Genomic DNA, 18,006 nt, shown 5'->3' with positions numbered 1-18,006 from the left:
GAGATACTTTGATAGAGCACTTGTGTAGTTGACAGCTTAAAGCTTGGTACTAAAGTATCGAGACTGAGGGGCTGATTTTGTTGTATTGGGTTGGGAGGGAAACGATAAAAGCAGGTGGAGTAATTGGACAAGGGGTAATTTGATAAGTGCAGGCGCGACTCGACGCGTAGATCGATTGGCAACTGCCCTATACGCGTAAAGTGCTGGAGCTGGTGGTTGCCTATATACTTGCGACAAGTTATCGTGCTTACTGGTTGGTTAGTGTCCGCGTTATTGTTTCGCGTCATTCAGTCCCTCTACCAACGTTGTGTCGCACTGCATCTAAGGTAGCGATAGCTGACCATTCTCCTCATCTTGTCTCTGCATTTCCATTCCCCATCATTTCTGACAAATCTGTCATCCAATCCTTTGATTTTCATTTTAATTCATTTTCTTTCTTTCCTTATACCACCTCCTTACACCCAAGATCCTCAACCTTCATCGCCATCATGTCTGCAGAAGCTCCCGCGCAAGATGCGCCTCAACAAGAATCTCGACCGCGGAAAGACAGCTTCTCTGGAAAGTCGCAAACTTCGGAGACTTCACAAACTGCGGCTGAGTATGACCATTATTCAATCATCTATGGAATACCAATTTAACTGTTTCATAGATTCATTCGATCGCAAGAAGCTCTCGAAGCTGATGCCCGCGAGGCTTTACCCTATGTATGCTTGCCCTTTCATTCGAACTCGAAATCGGCTTATAATTATTTTAGAGCATTGACACATGCACCAAAATCCTCGGGCCCCTGCGACAAGCCGTTTTCGCATGCTTAACTTGCAATCCGCCTCCAGCTAAAGATGGCGACGACTGGACACCCGCCGGTGTATGCTACGCTTGTTCTATCCAATGCCATGGCGAACATAACCTCGTCGAAATCTTCCAGAAGCGCAACTTTACATGCGACTGCGGTACCAAGCGCATTCCCTCGACAAGCCCATGCACTCTCCGTCTGAACGAGGCAACCAACACTCGAGGCGGGGTGCATTCCGAAGAACCTGATGTGAACAACAAATACAACCATAACTTCCGCAACAGATTCTGCGGTTGCGATTGCGATTATGACCCGTTCCAACAAAAGGGCACAATGTTTCAGTGTCTTGGCCTAGGAACGGTAGAGACGGGCGGATGTGGCGAGGATTGGTATCATCCAGGATGTCTTGTCGGCATGGGACCTAACTGGTTCGAAAAGATGGAAAAGCCGAAGAAGACAGCACCGGAAAACAATGAAGAAGGAAAATTGACAACAATTGCCGAGGGCAATGAAGAGAAACAGGACCCTGCCCAGACCGCTGGCCAGGACAAGGAGAAGGCCGCTGAAAATGCGGTTGAAGCAGACGAGGGTGAAGATGAAGATGTCCCTATGCCCCCCGGATTCCCCGAAGAAGATGCATTCGAAGCTTTCCTGTGCTACAAGTGTGTCGAGGCGCACCCGTGGATCAAGCGCTATGCTGGTACTTCAGGCTTCCTTCCAGCCGTATTCCTCAACCAACCGGATTCCGAGCCAAAGAAGGAGCCCGAGTCCACGAAGGAGGAGTCTGTCCCTGCAACTGAGACTGCAGTTGCAGCTGAGGCTGGCCAAGATTCACGAAAGCGCAAGGCTGATGACGACGTAGAGGAGCCTACAGAAGTCAAGCGCGTCAAGAGTGAATCTCAATCCGGGGACGAAAAGCCTAATGAAGAGGCAACATCCACGGACAAGCTCCCCTGCAAGCTGAAAGACCTCCCACCTGCCCCTGGAGGACAGTTTTCTCTCTTCCTCAAAGAAGAATTCCGTGAAGCCTTCTGTCGCTGCTCATCTTGCTACCCCCATCTCAACCCCCACCCACAACTTCTTGAGGAGGAAGAGGTCTACGAACCCCCTCTGTCTGATGGAGGTTCTCAAGTCGACGGTAACGGTGGCGGCTCGCACGGAAGTGGTAGTCTTCTAGAGCGTGGTGAAAGCGCTCTTCGCAACGTCGACCGTGTGCGAGCTATTGAGGGCGTGATGGCTTACAACCATCTCAAGGAGCAGCTCAAGCCGTTCTTCCAGCAATTCGCCGAGAGTGGACAGGCAATTGGAGCTGAAGACATCAAGGCTTACTTTGCTAAGCTCAGAGGTGACGAGAAAGGTATCGAAGAAGCTGCTGCAGGTGCCAAAGATGGAGAGGGTAGTGGCAGTGGCGATGGGGATAACCGAAAGGAGCAGAGCGGGTTTTGACCGCTTGGGTTGAGGCGATGGTATAGAGTCGAATGGCGATACAAGGCTTGATTAGCAGATTGGTAACCGATGTTGAGTTGTAATAATAGTGTATAATACAGATCGTCTGTCACAATTTGATACCAAAGACGACGTCGAATTGGTTTCATACTCTTATTTTTGGTTCCCGGTTCTGGCCCAAATGTATTCAGCATTGAAGAACTGCTCCCCTGGGTCATGTTAGTTACGGGTGACATGATCCTGGCATTCTCTAACAGGTACTACCTGGGTTTTCATGGTGGATGTCTCGATACTTGGTCGTTGCTCAAGCTGCAAGTTAGAGCCAAGCATATTCTGGGTTTATCTGAGGGAATTCCTCCGATTGAAGTTGAATTGTAGAGCCATAAAATAAAGCTGATGGCTGACATCAGAGCTCTAGCCTACCTCAGACTGCAGACCATCCCAATCCACAATCAGTTCTTTTGGGTTCCATTTCAGGACCGCTCTCTAAACTCACCTTCCCCCATCTATTTTGAGCACCCTGACGTTTCGCTGGTTTGTCGATTCACTGGTATGCTTTCCTACCAGACCATTAATAAGGTGTGGAAGGTCATGGTTGACTTGATCAGGGCCCGTCTTTCTCAGTGGTCCCTGGAAGTGGTAGTACGATAAATGGGTATATTTATAATTCCTGGTGGCATGTGCTGTAGATGTGGTTTTCTGCCCTGTCCTTGGGACTTTCGATGTACAGAATGAAGTAGGTAGTTCCGCCAGCTTTGTCCTCTAGTCTTTTTTTGTGGTTCTTGTCGTATCCCCCATGGATGTATAATCACGAGCCACAGCGACAGTAACAACAAGAACAACAAGAACAAAAACAGCAACATGCCGTCCTAAATGGCCCACCTCTCAGAACTCGTCAAAATACAAGAAGCAGATGATATCTGAGTGGGTAGAGAACTTGATTGAGCTGCTATCTTGATCCCCAGAAACTCAGTAAAGAGGAGCCGGCGGCATAAAGCGCGGTCGATGTGACGGCGAGTTGAGATTAGGCTGAGAAAGGAGCAGTATCTAGAGTTTCACCACCAAGATACTCTCAAGTCATGAACCTGATGTCGGCCTTGAGGTTAGCCATGATGCCCAAAAAGCACAGACATTCACTCACGTAATTAATATGGTAACAATCGCCATCGCAGTATTTGTTGAAGTTCCAGTGCTGTGGCACTGTCATGGGAGTGTCAAAACGCAGCCATATTGCACACATCGTTTTGGCTCGCCAATGCTCGGCGCTGCCTACTGAATGCAAGAAAGTTCAAAATATATCACCATTTCTATGGCTTCAATTTAACTTCTTCACAAACTCAAATCTGCCATCCCCCAACATAACTGAGTATCTCTTCTCTGACAATGTCTATATTCCACATCCTCACTCACGGCGACCAAGACTCGAACCTCGATCGCCCTGGAATGTCACAAAACATCGTTCCGTACCTCTTGGGTACGCTGATATTCCTCATCTACGTTGTGTACAAATCTGTTCGCACCGGTGCTGGTCTCCGTCACCGAACGGTAGAACAATTCGAATTCTCCGAGGCCACGATCGAAGAGAAGATCATTTACCTTGGGACCCAAATGCGCTGGTGGGACTACTACTGTGGCCTTTGGTACATGCACTTGGTTGTTCACCTGTGCGTTGCTTGCCAGACTCGCGACTGGCCGTACACCATCTCCGCGACATACATGATTGTATGCGTCGCCTACTTCTACGTCTTGTCAATGATACTTGCCATGGCTGAGGTTCAGCTTCCCAGCCTCTGGTCTATGCTTACCGGCGGTCGCCGGGCGGAATGATTCTATCTTTGGTCATCATTAATTCCACCTGAAGCATTGTCGGCATCGTCAGGTCCGCCATCAGCCTCAGCAACGCGGCGATCGAGAAAGGCATAGTAGCGATGGTACTCTTTTCGTCTAGGAGGGTAATGGACACGAATCTTGAGGTAAGATCTGGTCTTGTTATCACTACTCACTATGGAGACGATTATAACTAACTGGTTAATTTTAAGTGTCACGAAGTTTGTGAAGGCGAGCAGCATAGCGATCGGGATTCTTTTGACCGTCATGTTTGGAGATGACTATGACCAAAGAGATACCCTTTGGCCGTGGAGGATACATTCATCGATTTGGAGTTTATAAAAAAGCGTAAGACTACCTCGTTCAACTCGCTCAAAATTGTTTGATGTTGACCAACAACCACTATCTAGGTATTGATATGTTTGCACACAGAAGACGAAGCAGCATGTGAGGAACAGGGGCCAGATTGGACATCATTCAGCATGGAGAATGTGATTAAAGCGACGCATTTACCGGATACCCTCTTGCGTGGCATTCTTTCGTACAATTTTAGCCAGTAGAATGAGAGTCATGTGAATTGATCTTTCTATCGAATTGTATCTCAGCCTAATCATCCCGAACAAACTTAGAGCTCAACCTCTACAACTTCTGACATAGGAACCGCCGAGCACGTCAATACACTTCCATCCATTTGAAGTCCTCCCGAAACTGAGCCGCAAGCTACTTTTGCGACGCAGCTTCCACAAGCACCTACGCGACAGCCGTAATCAGGAGCCATACCAACAGACTCTGCGAGTTCCAGCAGTGACATTGACTCGTCCTTCTTCCAGTGAGCCGTCTTGCCAGACTTGGTGAACCGGACTGTAGCTTTCTCCAGGTCTCCTGTAGTGTGGCCAGAGGCTGAAAAGCTCTCACTATGGATGAACGGCGGGGGAATGTTGCAACTTAGAAGAAGACTCTTCATGGTCGCCTCAAAGTCTTTGGGGCCGCAGATATATGCCGCCGAGAACTTGGATGGTAGGTCCATTGCAGTGGTCCCAAACGGGTTGAACTTGTACGTCTCTCCCAGTAGTTCTGCCATTGAATCCAAATTCGGTCTTCCAAAGACATCGTAGTCCTTTCCTCGTATGTCAATGTCACGCGGCTGTGTCATGAAAACAAACCTCTTGATAGGGTTGTTCTCAATCTTGAGGAACTCGCTGTGAAACTGCAGGCCTCTCCCATCTTTAACCACGTGGATCCAGATACCCGGCACAACATTCATATTAGGATGGTTGGCATGAGCCTTCATCATGGCGAGTATAGGCGTGATGCCAATCCCAGCAGACAAATACAGTTGTCGTGGGGTTACAGCCTGTGACCAATCCAGAACGAATCGTCCTGCCGGGGAACGTACTGAGAGAATAGTACCCACTTCACATTCATTGCACATCCACGAAGAGGCACGCCCTGCGTCTTTGATGCTGATGCGATAGTGCTTAGGCTGGATCCGACCTGGCCAGTCTGAGATACTCCAGCTGCGGATATCGCCTGTTGGTAACCTTAAAGTAAGGAATTGACCCGGTAGATACCAAGCTAGGTCTTTGTCGTCCGTGGAACATATATCGAATGACTTGATGCCATTGCCTTCGTCGATAATTCGGGAAACTCGAAACTCTCGCCACCCCTTCCAGGCGTTCCTACCTTTGTTCACGCCGTCATCAATACCGGCCAGCTTTCGCTTGATTATCAATCGGCTCAGGCGGAGGAGAACGTCATGGTTTGCCAATAAGTTTAGAGTGTCGCGAGTCTTGAGGTCAGAGTCGAAGGCCAGTCGAGTAATGGTTGCCGCATCCATACTATCCCCTGACGATGATTCTCGAACCGCGCGATCACCAGGATAGATGCGACCCTTGCTGAGAACTCTCAAGTAGACACCCACCCGGCCAGTATCGGACAAAGTTTTGAGCCACGAGTCTTTCTGCCCGCATCTCCACGATAGCTTCATACAAGGGATGCGAGATCCACAGACTTGTAAGCGAACACTTCTGCCGACTCTCCATATATCGCCCAATCGAAAGTCAGATTCGGTCAGGGTTTTATCTGTACACCTGAAGGTGATGTTCTCTCCCCAATGACACCAGTCCCATTCTGACCGATCAACGCCAAGCTCTGCGCACCAGTAATCGTAGTTCTCGGCAAGACAGATGTATACGGGACCATCATGTACCGCGGTCGCATTCCCAATTACTCCATCTTCATTCAGATCGATATATTCTGAAGAAGACTTCTTCGGTGTGTGTATGATGCTCGTCTTGATCTCTAGCCCGTTGATGTTGTGTGATGCTGGGACGGCGTAACTAACAGCGACAGCTTCCATAGTAGAAGGAGTGATCGGAAGAACGTTCAAAATGTTGAGTTGTTTCATCTGTATGGTCTTTTAAATGATACATAGACCAAGGCCGCTCTTATAGCTATGTTTATATCCGGCCTCTCGATGCACAAGTTCGGGTTCGGGTTCGGAGTCGGTGTTGCGTAATCCGGAGATAAGCCAGGCCTCTATTACTCCGTGTCAAGTTACCCTTTGAGGATCACCCCGTCCATGATAGATCCGCGGAGGCTTTACAGGGAAAGTGAAGTCTATGAGTAATGCCGATATAGGATCGTTCTGAGGCCTCTCATTCGTCAACGTCGCTCCCAAGTGCCATCGTTGCTGGGCGTGTAGTACTTGCCCAATGCGAGTTCCACGCCCGTAAAAGGATTGGCAACGCCTCCCTTCCACTTGGACTTGACAGATTAAAGATTCTATAATTTTATCAACTCGTCAGTGGAGACGTGCCTTGTCATGATGTCGTTGGAGGTAACCGGGCGATATATCTTGTAGGACTAGCTTGGGGGAGCATACGTTGTTGTAGTGTCTATGCCAACCGGGCTGTCCAGCGTAAGCAGAAGCTTTTGATAGGATCGAGCTGGGCATATATCTTGTGTTTGGATCCTGCGAGTATGGTACTAAACATCAGTCTCATATCCAGATAAACGTCAGGTACCCTTAACTCATCGTTATTACAATAAGGCTTGAGTCGTGGGAGCTATGGACGCGCCGTAGGGTATGGTCCACAGCAAAAGGATATTGCTTCGAGAATAATAGAGAAAAGAGCTCGTCAGAAAGCCTCTCGCCATAAATAAGCGTTTCGATTTCCTAGTAGAGGATCCAATAGATTTTCACCCGCCGTTAGGCCAAGAGGAATCGTGCAAGGACCCCGAGACCCTTTTCTCCAACGGCTCTCTCTCACAGAACTTCCAAATGGTCTTTGAACTGACCACTCCTAGGTTCCTCATAAACATAGCGTGCTATCATAGGAAGTCATGCCATGTGGGTTTTGGAGATACCCAAACAGCTCCTCTCCATCAAACAGGTAAGCCGACTTTCCAACCGCTGTAATCCAAGAGCCCCAAGGATATCATGGATAGAGTCTTTGGTATTCCAAGATAATACCCAAGGACGTGGTTTGTATGTATTGTGCCGCCAGCGGGCTCTGGAGGTGTTGCAGAAGGTGTCTTACTGGGACTTGCATGAATCTGATGGCGCATGGCTTTATTAGCAAAGTATGATTATATGTTTGTTTTTTGCTGTGGACGATGATTACGTTGGACTATCAAGACTCTGTACATGTCGAATAGCTGTACAAGGAAAGACGTACCTATAGATGGATAGCCTGTGCATTGTGGTAACTTATCATGGTACAACCTTTGGGTTTCCAAGGGGGCTGTCGGGGCATTGAGTATATCCACAACACGAAAAGAATAGCTTAAGATAGATGTTTCTTGTGGTCACAGTTGACAGGATGTTGCAAGTAATATTGTATAGGTTGAATGTGAAGTACCAGTCGTCTGTTTATTCTTTCTGATATCTGACTCTTGAAATGTTTGTAGGCTGACTTAGTATAGCCAAGAACTCAGTCGCGTAAAGCTTAGGAATAAATGAATTCCTCTATGGCCGCCGTATACTGATCGGGATCCTGTAACGGCGCAAAGTGGCTCACGCCAGTCAGAATCCGCAACTTGCTGCCCTTGATGGCATTGTGCAGCTTCGCAGGCACATCCAAATTAACCGCTTCCTCATGCTCCGCGCCAACGACAATGACCTTCTTCCCGTCAATAGATCCTAGCTGCTCATCGGTGAATTGGGGAAGTGTCGCCTCCAAAGTGACGACTTTGCTGCCAAACACTGTGAAGTTGGCGCTTGGCTGCAGCTGAGCGTATTCTGTGCGACATCGAGAGACAAACTCGGAAAAGATAGCCGTGTCTGAAAAGGTTGCGTTGCTTTGCTCAGGGTTGGCGGTAGTCCCGAAGATGAAAGCCTTTTTGATGGGTGCTGCTGTGACTGGGTTGAGAAGGGCAGACAGTGTCGTTATAGCGCCATCAGACCAACCCACCACGTTGTACTCGTTGACGCCAGCGGCTTTGAGTTGATCGTCAATGTCTTTGGCAAACTGATCAAACGTGAAAACGTCGTCTTTGTTGAACGTAGACCGGCCATGGCCTCGGCGGTCAACGGCAATCACATAGTGTCCATTGTTGATCAGGCGAGAGATGACAGATCCAAAATACGCCGAGTAGCCAAGGCCACCGTGGTCAAGAACGATAGGGATTCCACCGGCCTTCTTGTTGTATTCTTGCATCCAAAGGTGAACTCCATTGATCAAAGTAGTCTTGGTGTTGATTGGGGCTGGCAAGTTTGGTGTTGGTGGGAGTGTTTCCCAGACCGGCTTCTTCTGATGCACGGTCAGGCAGTGACCCAGTGACCCAAAAGCAAGTAGGTTCCCCAGCAACATATTGTATTTGGAAGATGAGTTGATTGTGTCGTGGGATTCGAGTAGAAGGGGGTCGTCAAATACATAGGAGCAGAGTGGCTGGATACGAGATGATTTGACCCCCTTGTCGGATTGCAACTACCGCCAAAGACTAATATTAACAAAAGACTGTTAATAGGTTCTAGAACCAAGCATTCCGGGATACCCTAGCCTAGTGCTGCTATCTTGTTGGTGGATAGTTGTCCCACGACGGGTTTTTCGACCGTTGTAAACTCTATCTTTCGCTAACCGGAATGCACGGGTGCGAGGCTGACTATGCAATAGAGATTACATAGACCTCAGAAGATCAGAGAAGTCGGAAGTTTGAAGCATGGGTGGTGCAATTAGCAAGTTGGTCTTTGCTATTGAGACTGGCTCTTGTTGTATCCTAAGACTTTGAGGTCGGCTTTTCGGTTAGTTGCTAACCGGGACGGGTCTATAAAGACCACAAGCTAAGCTCGATCCTCTTTGGATGGCAGCATGAGCTCAATGACACTCTCGGGCGACGCAGCATTTGAGAATATCCCAATGAATTCCAACCCAGCTTCTACTGCGATGGCTCTAAAGTCCTCCTCGGTACGCTCACAGGCCTCCCCAATGTGCCCCAGCATCATCATATCCATCGAGGTAGCAGGTAGAGAAGGATTCTCTTCGGAGAGGACGATCTCGTTGATAAGAACTTTGGAATACCCTGGTGTTAGAGCAGGCTCCAAGCTCTTCAGGATTTGAACACCATGCTCGGCACCCCAGTCGTGTAGGATGGAGTGGAGGAAGTATGATCTCGCTCCATGGACAGGCTGTAGTGTGAAGAAGTCATGCGCTTGACTTTCAAAGGCAGTTGTCTCTGTGACATCTGCGATGACTTCTGGAAGGTCCTGCAGGATTAGTCGGCCGGGTGACTTGATCCCGTTTGAAAAGGATAGTAGATCGTGACCTCGACCACCTCCAACATCAACCACGAGCACGTCGCTCTTGGATTTGTCGAAACCAGCAGATAGAAGCTCCTGAACAGGATAGAACTCCCACCAATCTGGGTTGCCAGCTCGATACACAGACATGAATGATCCAAACCAGTTCACATAGGGCGGATTGGCAACAAGCCAGTCGAAAAAAGGGAGAGACGAGTTGTGGGCATATTGATATGGACCATCAGGCAAGCCTGGATGTTGGTAGTTGGCCTGCTTGAAGTGGTCTGGGAAAAAGCAAAACGACTTTGCGGCAGCGCGTTGGCAGAAGGAGATGCTGTGTTGGTAGTTCTCCTTGGCAAGGGTATTGGAAAGATACGTGGCATGCCAGCCAGTAGGTTTGGAGAAACAAACAACCTTGTGAGCGGCAAAGTGTCTCATAAAACGGTCGAGCAGAGGTACAGCGATACCGGTCTTTTCGGAAAGGGCTTGGGAAGTAAGTCCATCCTTGGCTTTCTGAAGATGTTGAAAGATCTTTGTGTTATTTGCGACTTCGAGACTGCCGCCGAGAGAAGCCTTTTGGAAGTTAGTCGTTGGTGACTAGTCCATGATGATTGATAGAGCACTTACAGTAGTGAACCAGATACGTTGAACAAAATCGCTTGGTGTTTCCAGTTCTGCAAGGAGCTGGCGATTCAGGTCCAGCAGAGTTGCTCGAGCACCGAGCTCTTCCCTATCATATGCCGCAGCAGCATCTTGCATGCGCTTGATAATTTCCGAGGGCATAGCAAAGTGTTGTTGGTTCTAGGAAGTTTGAAAGTGATGGGTAAGGTCGGTTAGGTTTGCTCGCTCAGCGTTCATGGGGGCAGGCGATTCAAGGATCTTTTAATCACATCTTGATCCCGCAGGGGCCTTGTTTTCGTTGGCTTCAAGGATGGATTCATGGTATGCGTGTTTTGCACAACCAACAGATGCCCACCCGAACCTGCAAAGATCCGCATGAACGGGTAATTGTATGTTGGGCAATCATCCCCTGCATATCTGTGATTGCCATGCATAAGTCTCCAGATCCAGAGAAGAGTGTGGTCTTGTGCGTATTCGAGTTTATTTTGCAGATGTTTGTCGTTCTGTTTGTTCGTACTTGTGTTCGGGAGGAGTGTCTCCTGAGAGTTGTATTGAGGCAGTTGCTCTACATCACGTAATCAGTGGAGGAAGTAGGTAGGAAGGAGATCCCATGTAGTTCGGTTCTTGCCTCTTCATCGATTCCTAGACCCAACAACACTCTAAAATTGCGCTACAAGCGGGATAAATTCAATCTCTTTTCTTGAATCAAAAATAAGGATCGAAGAGTTCCTCACTCAACTGTGGCACAGAAAAGTCCATTCTTCAAGGGTCCTAGAACATGCATAACCGAGTCCCTCAGGTGGACAATTTATGCATGTTGTTGGTTGTTAGCGCCAACATAAAGTATTATTCCTGGTGGACCACTTTGATATTGCCTGGAAGAATATCACCCAATCTTTTTGTCTGTAAACTGCAAGGAACCGGTTTTGCAACCAAAAACTCTTTCTTATCCTTTCGGAACTCTTTCCCCTAATAGGACTGTTGGTTCTGATGTGATTAGGATCTTCTGGCCATGGCCTGACCAACAGAATGATCCCGGAGGACTCAATGGATGATGACAACAAGCGACACATTGTCAAAAGCCAGGAGCTTTGTTATATACTGTTATCCAACAGCCTCTTCAATGTGAGCTATATGCTTTGTATTGTCACTGACTGTCGCAGAATGGAAATCAACGATGTACCGACCGATTCGAGGCAGACTGAGCTCTGTCTAGTGGCATGGATATTTACTGGCATGGCGATTGTCACCGTCCTGACCAAACCCTTTACAACGATAGTCATCTTCAGAAGACCTGGATGGGACGACCTATTGATTCTTTTATCATTGATTGGAAGCATTGTTGCCTCGACTCTGGTGCAGGCCTCTTCGGATCTTGGTTTGGGCCGACACACAGCTTCTGTCGCCGCGGAGCCCGGTGGCGTACAGAAGATGGTCAAGACCAAGATTCTTCAGGTTGTTGGCTATCGCAAGTTGGCGTCTTTGGCTTTCTATTGACATAATCGCTGACTCAAAGGTTCTAGCTTTCAACATCATGGCCTACAGTCTTCCCAACGTTGCCATCTTGATCCTCATCGAACGTCTAGTCGGCAAAACGAAAACAATGACCCGCCGATTCCTTCGTGCCGTCGTAGCAATACAGATTATTCTCGCCGTGATATCGATCGTAATCATCTTTGCACAATGCCGACCTACCAAGATGTTATGGGACCAGTCAGCCAAGGGGGAATGCTGGAGTCCAGACGTCTTTAACCGCTCGTCGTATGTCGTCAGCAGTTTTACAGTCTTGACTGATCTTGTCCTCGCCGTTGTACCGACTCGTGCATTTTGGAAACTACAACTGAAGAGACAAGAGAAATTGGAGATCACATTTATGTTGGGCTTGACGTTCCTCTCCGCCATTTTCACCATCATCAAGGTAACGTACTTGTATACTTTTAATGATCGAACAGATCCTTGTAAGTCTGCTATGGTTACTTGGTTGTGAAATGGCCTTCCCCTTCGATACCAATCTAACCCCCTTCACAGTATACAACGTCGTAACTTTGATCATTTGGGGCTTGTAAGTTTAACATCTCGAACGACGTAAATATTGTGCTGATATACTTTAGGGTTGAACAAAACGTCGTAATCATGGCTGCAAGCGTCCCGACCTTGAGGCCACTCATCCGACTTATCAAGGACAAACATCCGATGCGTAGCGCAGTTGGTTACATCAGGAGTGGCAGCGGAGCTGACCCGAAGCATAACGAGTCGGTCTCTGAGGTTCCTCTGGGAGACATGAAACCCAAGCCGGAGAAGGAGAGTCAACTCAGTCTCGAACGGCACAGTTCTACAGAAGAGCTGAACAGAGATGCGTCGAGGCTATGATTTAAGAAAGGTTGAGCAAAATAGGTGCTAAGTGGCAGTTGGTAGAATGATATATAGATATGCAAATAGAAGAGTCAATAGAAATCAGAATCTCAGTGATCTGTTCGGAACTCACTCTGTCTTCGTCGACTCAGGATTATCACACAAGATTGGAATCGAATATTGAGAACATAGAAACTGATATTTCGTCATAACTAATGTTTTGGTTCATACCCTAGGTCAGCCTTGGCTGCTTGCAAGTCAACCAGTGACCTTGGGCATTGCGGTATATCCTAATACCTTCCATTACCCCAATCCTAATCCCAGCCCTAACCCACCAGTATTCATTACTACATTATGCCACATAAAGAGTGACTTGACCAGAAGTCTAACTCATGGGCCGGGATACCCGCTCCCTCATTGACCGGTTTCCCAGAAGCTCTAGTTCTTGCCGGCGAGGATGATAGTGTTCTTGACCTTGACTAAAGGACTGTTAGTGTGAGTTGTATCAACGAATTGGTTCTTTCACTTACCCTGCTTGGCGATGACAGTGATCTTGGGTCTTGTGGCAGCGTCGATGAACTGAGTGAGATCGATACCGCCAATGCCATCGATAAGGCCGAGGTTGAGGTCACCAAGCTTGAGGCTGGACAGCTCGAACTGGTCAAAGATACCGGTCTCAGCAATGGCAAGCATGGTGGATAGCTGCTGGAGCTGGAGGAGAGACTTGATGCTGAACTGGTCGGCGGCGAAGAGGTCGGCGAAGATGTTGACGTCGAATCTGTTCTTGATGCTGAGGGTCTGGAGCCTGACTAGGTCAAGCTGGTTGACCTGGAGGAGGTAGTTGAGATCGACCTGGCCGAAAGCAAGCTCACGCTCACGTCCCTGACGGCCATCTCGGTCACGGTCTTCACGGCCTTGATCGGCACGGTCCTCTTCGCGGTCTCGGTCCTCACGGTCCTCACGGTCTTCTCCACGTGCAGGGGGGGTGAGCTCTTCACGGCCATCCTCCAGACCAGGGGTAGGAGTAGGAGCAGTCTCGTTGGCCAGAGCAGCACGCTCGTTACCAAAGGTAGAAACAAAGCCAGGTCGGGCAGAGACGAGGGCAGCGGAAGCGGCAATAAGGAAGGTAGAGAATCTCATCTTGACGAATTAGAGAAGGAAGTTGGTGTTTGTTGTTGTGGTGGGTAAGTAATAAAAAATAAAATATAAAAAAAGGAGTGGGCAACCAGTCGAATGGGTATATGTCGAAGGAGTGGATGTAAACTTGAGCACAGCTCTAAAGGATAAAATAAGTAGAAAGAATGGAAGTCGACTAGAGCACAGCTGGAGTTGGAATGTTAGCAAGTGAAGGTATCGCGAGAAGATGATGATGCTTACCTCTTAGGAAATGACTGGAGAATGGAAAGAATAGACTGGGTGATTGGATTGGATTGTGAGTGAGGACGAAAGCTGATAATGGAGGGAGGCTGTGCTATGTTTATATAGGAAGAAATGTTTGAACAAGTCTTGAGTCTTGACAGGTCGATTCATCCGTATCCATCCGCCATCGTTTCTTGTTGAGATTTGCAGCTCATCCCCAGATTCACCTCACCATGGCCCCAGCCGAAACGGCAAAGTGACCCCAACATGCTCGGAAACTCAGCAACCGACGGTCTCACTACCGAGGACGAGGGTATAGAATGCGACGTATTCCCGCAACCTGCAGGTGCCAAGATGGCTTCTTTTCTATCCGTGGACCCTTTGGACGAGTCTTCAAGGATGAGACGTCTGAGCATGATTCGATAGTCCAGGGATGGGAACTCAAGCGATGAAACGATAAGGCGTCGAATTGAATTAAAGTGTCAGATTGTGTTGTATTGGCCTTAAGCTTGGCGTTATGCTTCTTGGGAATCTGCAGGGGTTCGTCGCATTCAAGTTTGGACGAGACGGATCATGTCGCAACTGACCGATGAACTCTCAGGCATTGACCGGGAATATGTTTAAGTGTCTCAGCTCTAACGCGGGATAGTAGGGCCCGAAGACTAGAGCTAAAACCACCTCAATGGCCTAGGAAAAGCAAATGTGTCAACCAAGGTAGTTAATGTAGGGTAATCGTGAACTTTTTTAATTAATTCTAATGATGGAGGCCGATGACAGTAACATACCTGAGAAAGCAGTATAGTAGCATAGAACTGTATAATTGGTTTAGTAAATTATTTAGTATCTGAGTCCTTTCGTGCGTGGCATTATAATTTCTTAGAACTCACTTTGTGAATTCTCTGTTGCCAAAGATTGCCATTGTTTTTGTCGGAGCAAATACCAACTCCACACCCTAGCGTCCTCTGGAGTCGTTTACTCCATGCAAGCATTCCGCGGTGAGCCCAACAAAGTCTTGCAGTGCAACATATATGATACACCCTTGCCCTTTGTTTCCTCATGTATAAGCTGCCGCCTGGGCAAGCTCCCGGACCTGCTATAATCCGCTCTGATATCGACTACCGGCCAAGCATGTTTGCCGTAGCCCTAGCTGTGTCAGGCAGCACCTGAGAAACTTGGTATTCTACGATAGTATAATCCTCCTGAAGATCTTAGATCTGGCGACTATCAGACGAGAAATAGCTGAGTGTTTGGTTACCTGCTTGGCGGTATTGCTATCTTGTTCGTACTCGGTTTCACGATTTGAAAACTCTAAGCTGACTCTCGTCTCAAACAGTGGAGAAGATATTCTGTAACCGGCCGGAAATATCGAGGAAGTTGTTGGTGTTTGTTCTGCACGGGTATATGGGCTGCTGTTCGACTTGGGACTGGTCGACTCCATCGGCGCTTCTTCGTCCCTTGGGTTGACTTGGCGTTTCTAGTGATGGGAGGCTTGCTTAAAACATCGGGATAAGAACGGACAGAATATCTCAGGTATAGCTAGGGATGAAGATGCATTAGAAAATGTCTAGACAACTTGTAATTCGAACCTTAACTACTATCCACTTTGCTGCGAACGTCCCAATATGACTCCCCTGTTCAAGTTAGGTACTTCTTAAGCCGCCGACAACTTCATCCGGAGGTAGAGCCCCTTTATGATGTGTCGGTACGGTAAGTCTAGAAGCGGCGAACTGCTGTTCGGGTGATAGTGTGATTTGTATAGGCCGTCTGTCATTGATGTAGGAGTACACAGTTACCTGAAACGCAGGTAAAGTTATGAAGCACGGAACTGATGGAAGGGACTCAACATTTGGATATTTTCTTTATCACTGCTGAAAGTAAAGGCGACAAAGCTGAGTTGAGTTACATGTCTGAATCACGAACGAGTATTAGTCAAGAAAGAAAAAGCAGCCGCTCCTTCCTCGCAAGTGAGGTGGAGTATGATTGCTTTCAACGTTCATGTAATGTAATCATCCTTGATTAATCATGTGCCTTTCCTATGACCGTGTGGTATCTGAGGCTGTACCTCTCTGTACTGTCTATGCTCATACATTTCCTGATATTCGTTCCGTTCCATTAATCAAACCCCTCAGTCCTTCGCAAAAGTACGGTCAACCTCCTTGGCAGCATCAATACTTTCAGCCAGGGTGTTCACCTCGGTATCAGTCAATACATAAGCTGTAGCCCTACTCATACAGCTCATGTCCTGTCTGGTAGCGCCTTTCTCCCAGACCCCACCCGTCATCCAGTAGCTCGGAATTCGGTACATCGCAAGACTCTCTCCCTTGTTTTCCAGGACACCACCATTGTACCACAGCGGTTGGTCGTGGGTGTCGAGGTGCGCAACCCCAAAGGAACACACCATGTTTACCTTGCTGATGTCTGGCGAGTCACCCCATCCTATGACGGACCCGTAGTGTGCTTCGAATTCGTACCGCGCACCTGTGAGCTCGAAGCCCAACCACCAGGACTCCTTGTCGCCATGACCAAGCTTGTACGCAACTTCTTCTCGGACGGCGCGGGTGTTCTGCCAGGCAATGTGGAGCAGTCCGGTAAAGATAGGAATCTTGGATTTGTCGACGACTATGACGCCCGTGTCACACTCTTCGGAATATCGTTCCTGCCATACCTGCGATTTCTTCAACTCGTCAGAGGGCTCCTTGATCTGATCCTTCCACCAGGTGTGTCGTTTGGGAACCATGCCTTTCCAGAGCAGACGGTCATGAAACAAATAGGCGCCTTTGTTGACGTAAGGTCTCTGTTCGAACAGCTTTTCGGGCTTTTGCATGAAGACAACATTGGCGTCGATGAGAATGGCCTGTTCAAACTTGGATGCAAGTAGTGCAAAAGGCTTGATAGCCCAGCCAGCGCCTTGAAGCCTGAGTGTCGTATCGTTGAAGACACTGAGGACATCGAGAAATTCCATGTCTGTTGCGCCTTTCATAGACTGGATTCTGACGCGGTCTCGGGGCGACAGATCCTTGTCACCAGCATACGCGATCTGGATGGGGAGCTTGGAATACAGCACTCGTCGGAGTGAAACTATCAAGTGGCTCGCGAATCGGACGGGCTCCTCGCCTCCACCGACATGGATGATGATGCCCCGTGATCCTCGTACATATGATTCTCTGAGATCAGCGAGCGGAGTGACAGAATCAGGATCCAGATCGGAGTTCTTGAGAAAAGGGAAGAGGGCCTGGGCAACCTTTTCGGTAGCAACAGAGATGTCTTTGCTTTGCTTGGATTTGCGAGGCAGAGCATCCAAAGCGCCCAGCCATCGGCCGATCTGCTTGGATCGCTGACCTACCTCCCAGAACTCGGTCTTGTAGGGAGACTCGATGGGATTGTCGAGAAGAAAGTTTGTGGCCTTGACGGTATCGAACGATTCGCGAGGGGGGAGGTCGATGATGCTCATCTGTGAGTGACCAGACCAGCTCATGTTGAGTGTGAGCAAAACGACAAGTGACAGCACAGCAGAAAGTGCAATCAGTCGCTTAGGGATTCGACGTGGATGGCGGATGTAATAACCGCACTTATCCACAAGAGATGCCATGGTGAAGGAATGGACCGAAAGAATGTAGATAGCGTTGTTATTGTTGACGTACTTGAAAGACGCAGGGCGTCGAAGATAGTGAGTGTGTGAGCGATCTGGTGTTGTGAGATTCTAGTGGATAGCAGACGATGTAGTAGCAAAGCAAGGGACCGATCCAACTCCACTGTGTAGAATCTGGTTTGTTCCTAATGGGAGCCTAGAGTCTGACGTTTGTTTGACTTTGTCACTCCTACATACGCTGCTAGGTTCCATATTCGCCATAACAAGGTCGGCACTGGC

The 18,006-nt window shown here is 48.3% G+C and overlaps 9 protein-coding genes across 9 annotated transcripts, besides 2 other annotated features; 3 read left to right on the top strand and 6 right to left on the bottom strand.

Moving 5' to 3' along the window:
• Positions 1-488: 488 nt before the first annotated feature.
• Positions 489-2,239, top strand: FPSE_11905 (uncharacterized protein; the record flags this gene model as incomplete). The annotated part of the gene is made up of 3 exons (XM_009265022.1): positions 489-598; positions 650-704; positions 755-2,239. The coding sequence occupies 3 exons, from the start codon at positions 489-491 to the stop codon at positions 2,237-2,239; spliced, it is 1,650 nt and encodes a 549-aa protein (XP_009263297.1).
• Positions 2,240-3,056: 817 nt separating this feature from the next.
• Positions 3,057-3,101: a microsatellite.
• Positions 3,102-3,622: 521 nt separating this feature from the next.
• FPSE_11906 (uncharacterized protein) lies at positions 3,623-4,066 on the top strand (the record flags this gene model as incomplete). The annotated part of the gene is made up of 1 exon (XM_009265023.1): positions 3,623-4,066. The coding sequence occupies one exon, from the start codon at positions 3,623-3,625 to the stop codon at positions 4,064-4,066; it is 444 nt and encodes a 147-aa protein (XP_009263298.1).
• A 625-nt stretch (positions 4,067-4,691) lies between these two features.
• Positions 4,692-6,425, bottom strand: FPSE_11907 (uncharacterized protein; the record flags this gene model as incomplete). The annotated part of the gene is made up of 1 exon (XM_009265024.1): positions 4,692-6,425. The coding sequence occupies one exon, from the start codon at positions 6,423-6,425 to the stop codon at positions 4,692-4,694; it is 1,734 nt and encodes a 577-aa protein (XP_009263299.1).
• Positions 6,426-8,016: 1,591 nt separating this feature from the next.
• FPSE_11908 (uncharacterized protein) lies at positions 8,017-8,880 on the bottom strand (the record flags this gene model as incomplete). Its single annotated transcript, XM_009265025.1, has 1 exon — positions 8,017-8,880. One exon carries the CDS (start codon positions 8,878-8,880, stop codon positions 8,017-8,019), a length of 864 nt encoding a protein of 287 aa, XP_009263300.1.
• Positions 8,881-9,350: 470 nt separating this feature from the next.
• Positions 9,351-10,589, bottom strand: FPSE_11909 (uncharacterized protein; the record flags this gene model as incomplete). Its single annotated transcript, XM_009265026.1, has 2 exons — positions 9,351-10,379; positions 10,434-10,589. 2 exons carry the CDS (start codon positions 10,587-10,589, stop codon positions 9,351-9,353), a joined length of 1,185 nt encoding a protein of 394 aa, XP_009263301.1.
• A 1,002-nt stretch (positions 10,590-11,591) lies between these two features.
• Positions 11,592-12,797, top strand: FPSE_11910 (uncharacterized protein; the record flags this gene model as incomplete). Its single annotated transcript, XM_009265027.1, has 4 exons — positions 11,592-11,885; positions 11,944-12,385; positions 12,456-12,489; positions 12,539-12,797. 4 exons carry the CDS (start codon positions 11,592-11,594, stop codon positions 12,795-12,797), a joined length of 1,029 nt encoding a protein of 342 aa, XP_009263302.1.
• Positions 12,798-13,217: 420 nt separating this feature from the next.
• Positions 13,218-13,919, bottom strand: FPSE_11911 (uncharacterized protein; the record flags this gene model as incomplete). Its single annotated transcript, XM_009265028.1, has 2 exons — positions 13,218-13,258; positions 13,310-13,919. The coding sequence occupies 2 exons, from the start codon at positions 13,917-13,919 to the stop codon at positions 13,218-13,220; spliced, it is 651 nt and encodes a 216-aa protein (XP_009263303.1).
• A 49-nt stretch (positions 13,920-13,968) lies between these two features.
• Positions 13,969-13,993: a repeat region.
• An 899-nt stretch (positions 13,994-14,892) lies between these two features.
• FPSE_11912 (uncharacterized protein) lies at positions 14,893-15,057 on the bottom strand (the record flags this gene model as incomplete). Its single annotated transcript, XM_009265029.1, has 2 exons — positions 14,893-14,950; positions 15,026-15,057. The coding sequence occupies 2 exons, from the start codon at positions 15,055-15,057 to the stop codon at positions 14,893-14,895; spliced, it is 90 nt and encodes a 29-aa protein (XP_009263304.1).
• Positions 15,058-16,263: 1,206 nt separating this feature from the next.
• FPSE_11913 (uncharacterized protein) lies at positions 16,264-17,727 on the bottom strand (the record flags this gene model as incomplete). The annotated part of the gene is made up of 1 exon (XM_009265030.1): positions 16,264-17,727. One exon carries the CDS (start codon positions 17,725-17,727, stop codon positions 16,264-16,266), a length of 1,464 nt encoding a protein of 487 aa, XP_009263305.1.
• Between the last annotated feature and the right edge of the window lie 279 nt (positions 17,728-18,006).

Source organism: Fusarium pseudograminearum, chromosome 1, assembly GCF_000303195.2.
Source record: "Fusarium pseudograminearum CS3096 chromosome 1, whole genome shotgun sequence".
NCBI classification, from domain to species: Eukaryota; Fungi; Ascomycota; class Sordariomycetes; order Hypocreales; family Nectriaceae; genus Fusarium; species Fusarium pseudograminearum.
This window is presented reverse-complemented; position numbering and strand designations above follow the sequence as displayed.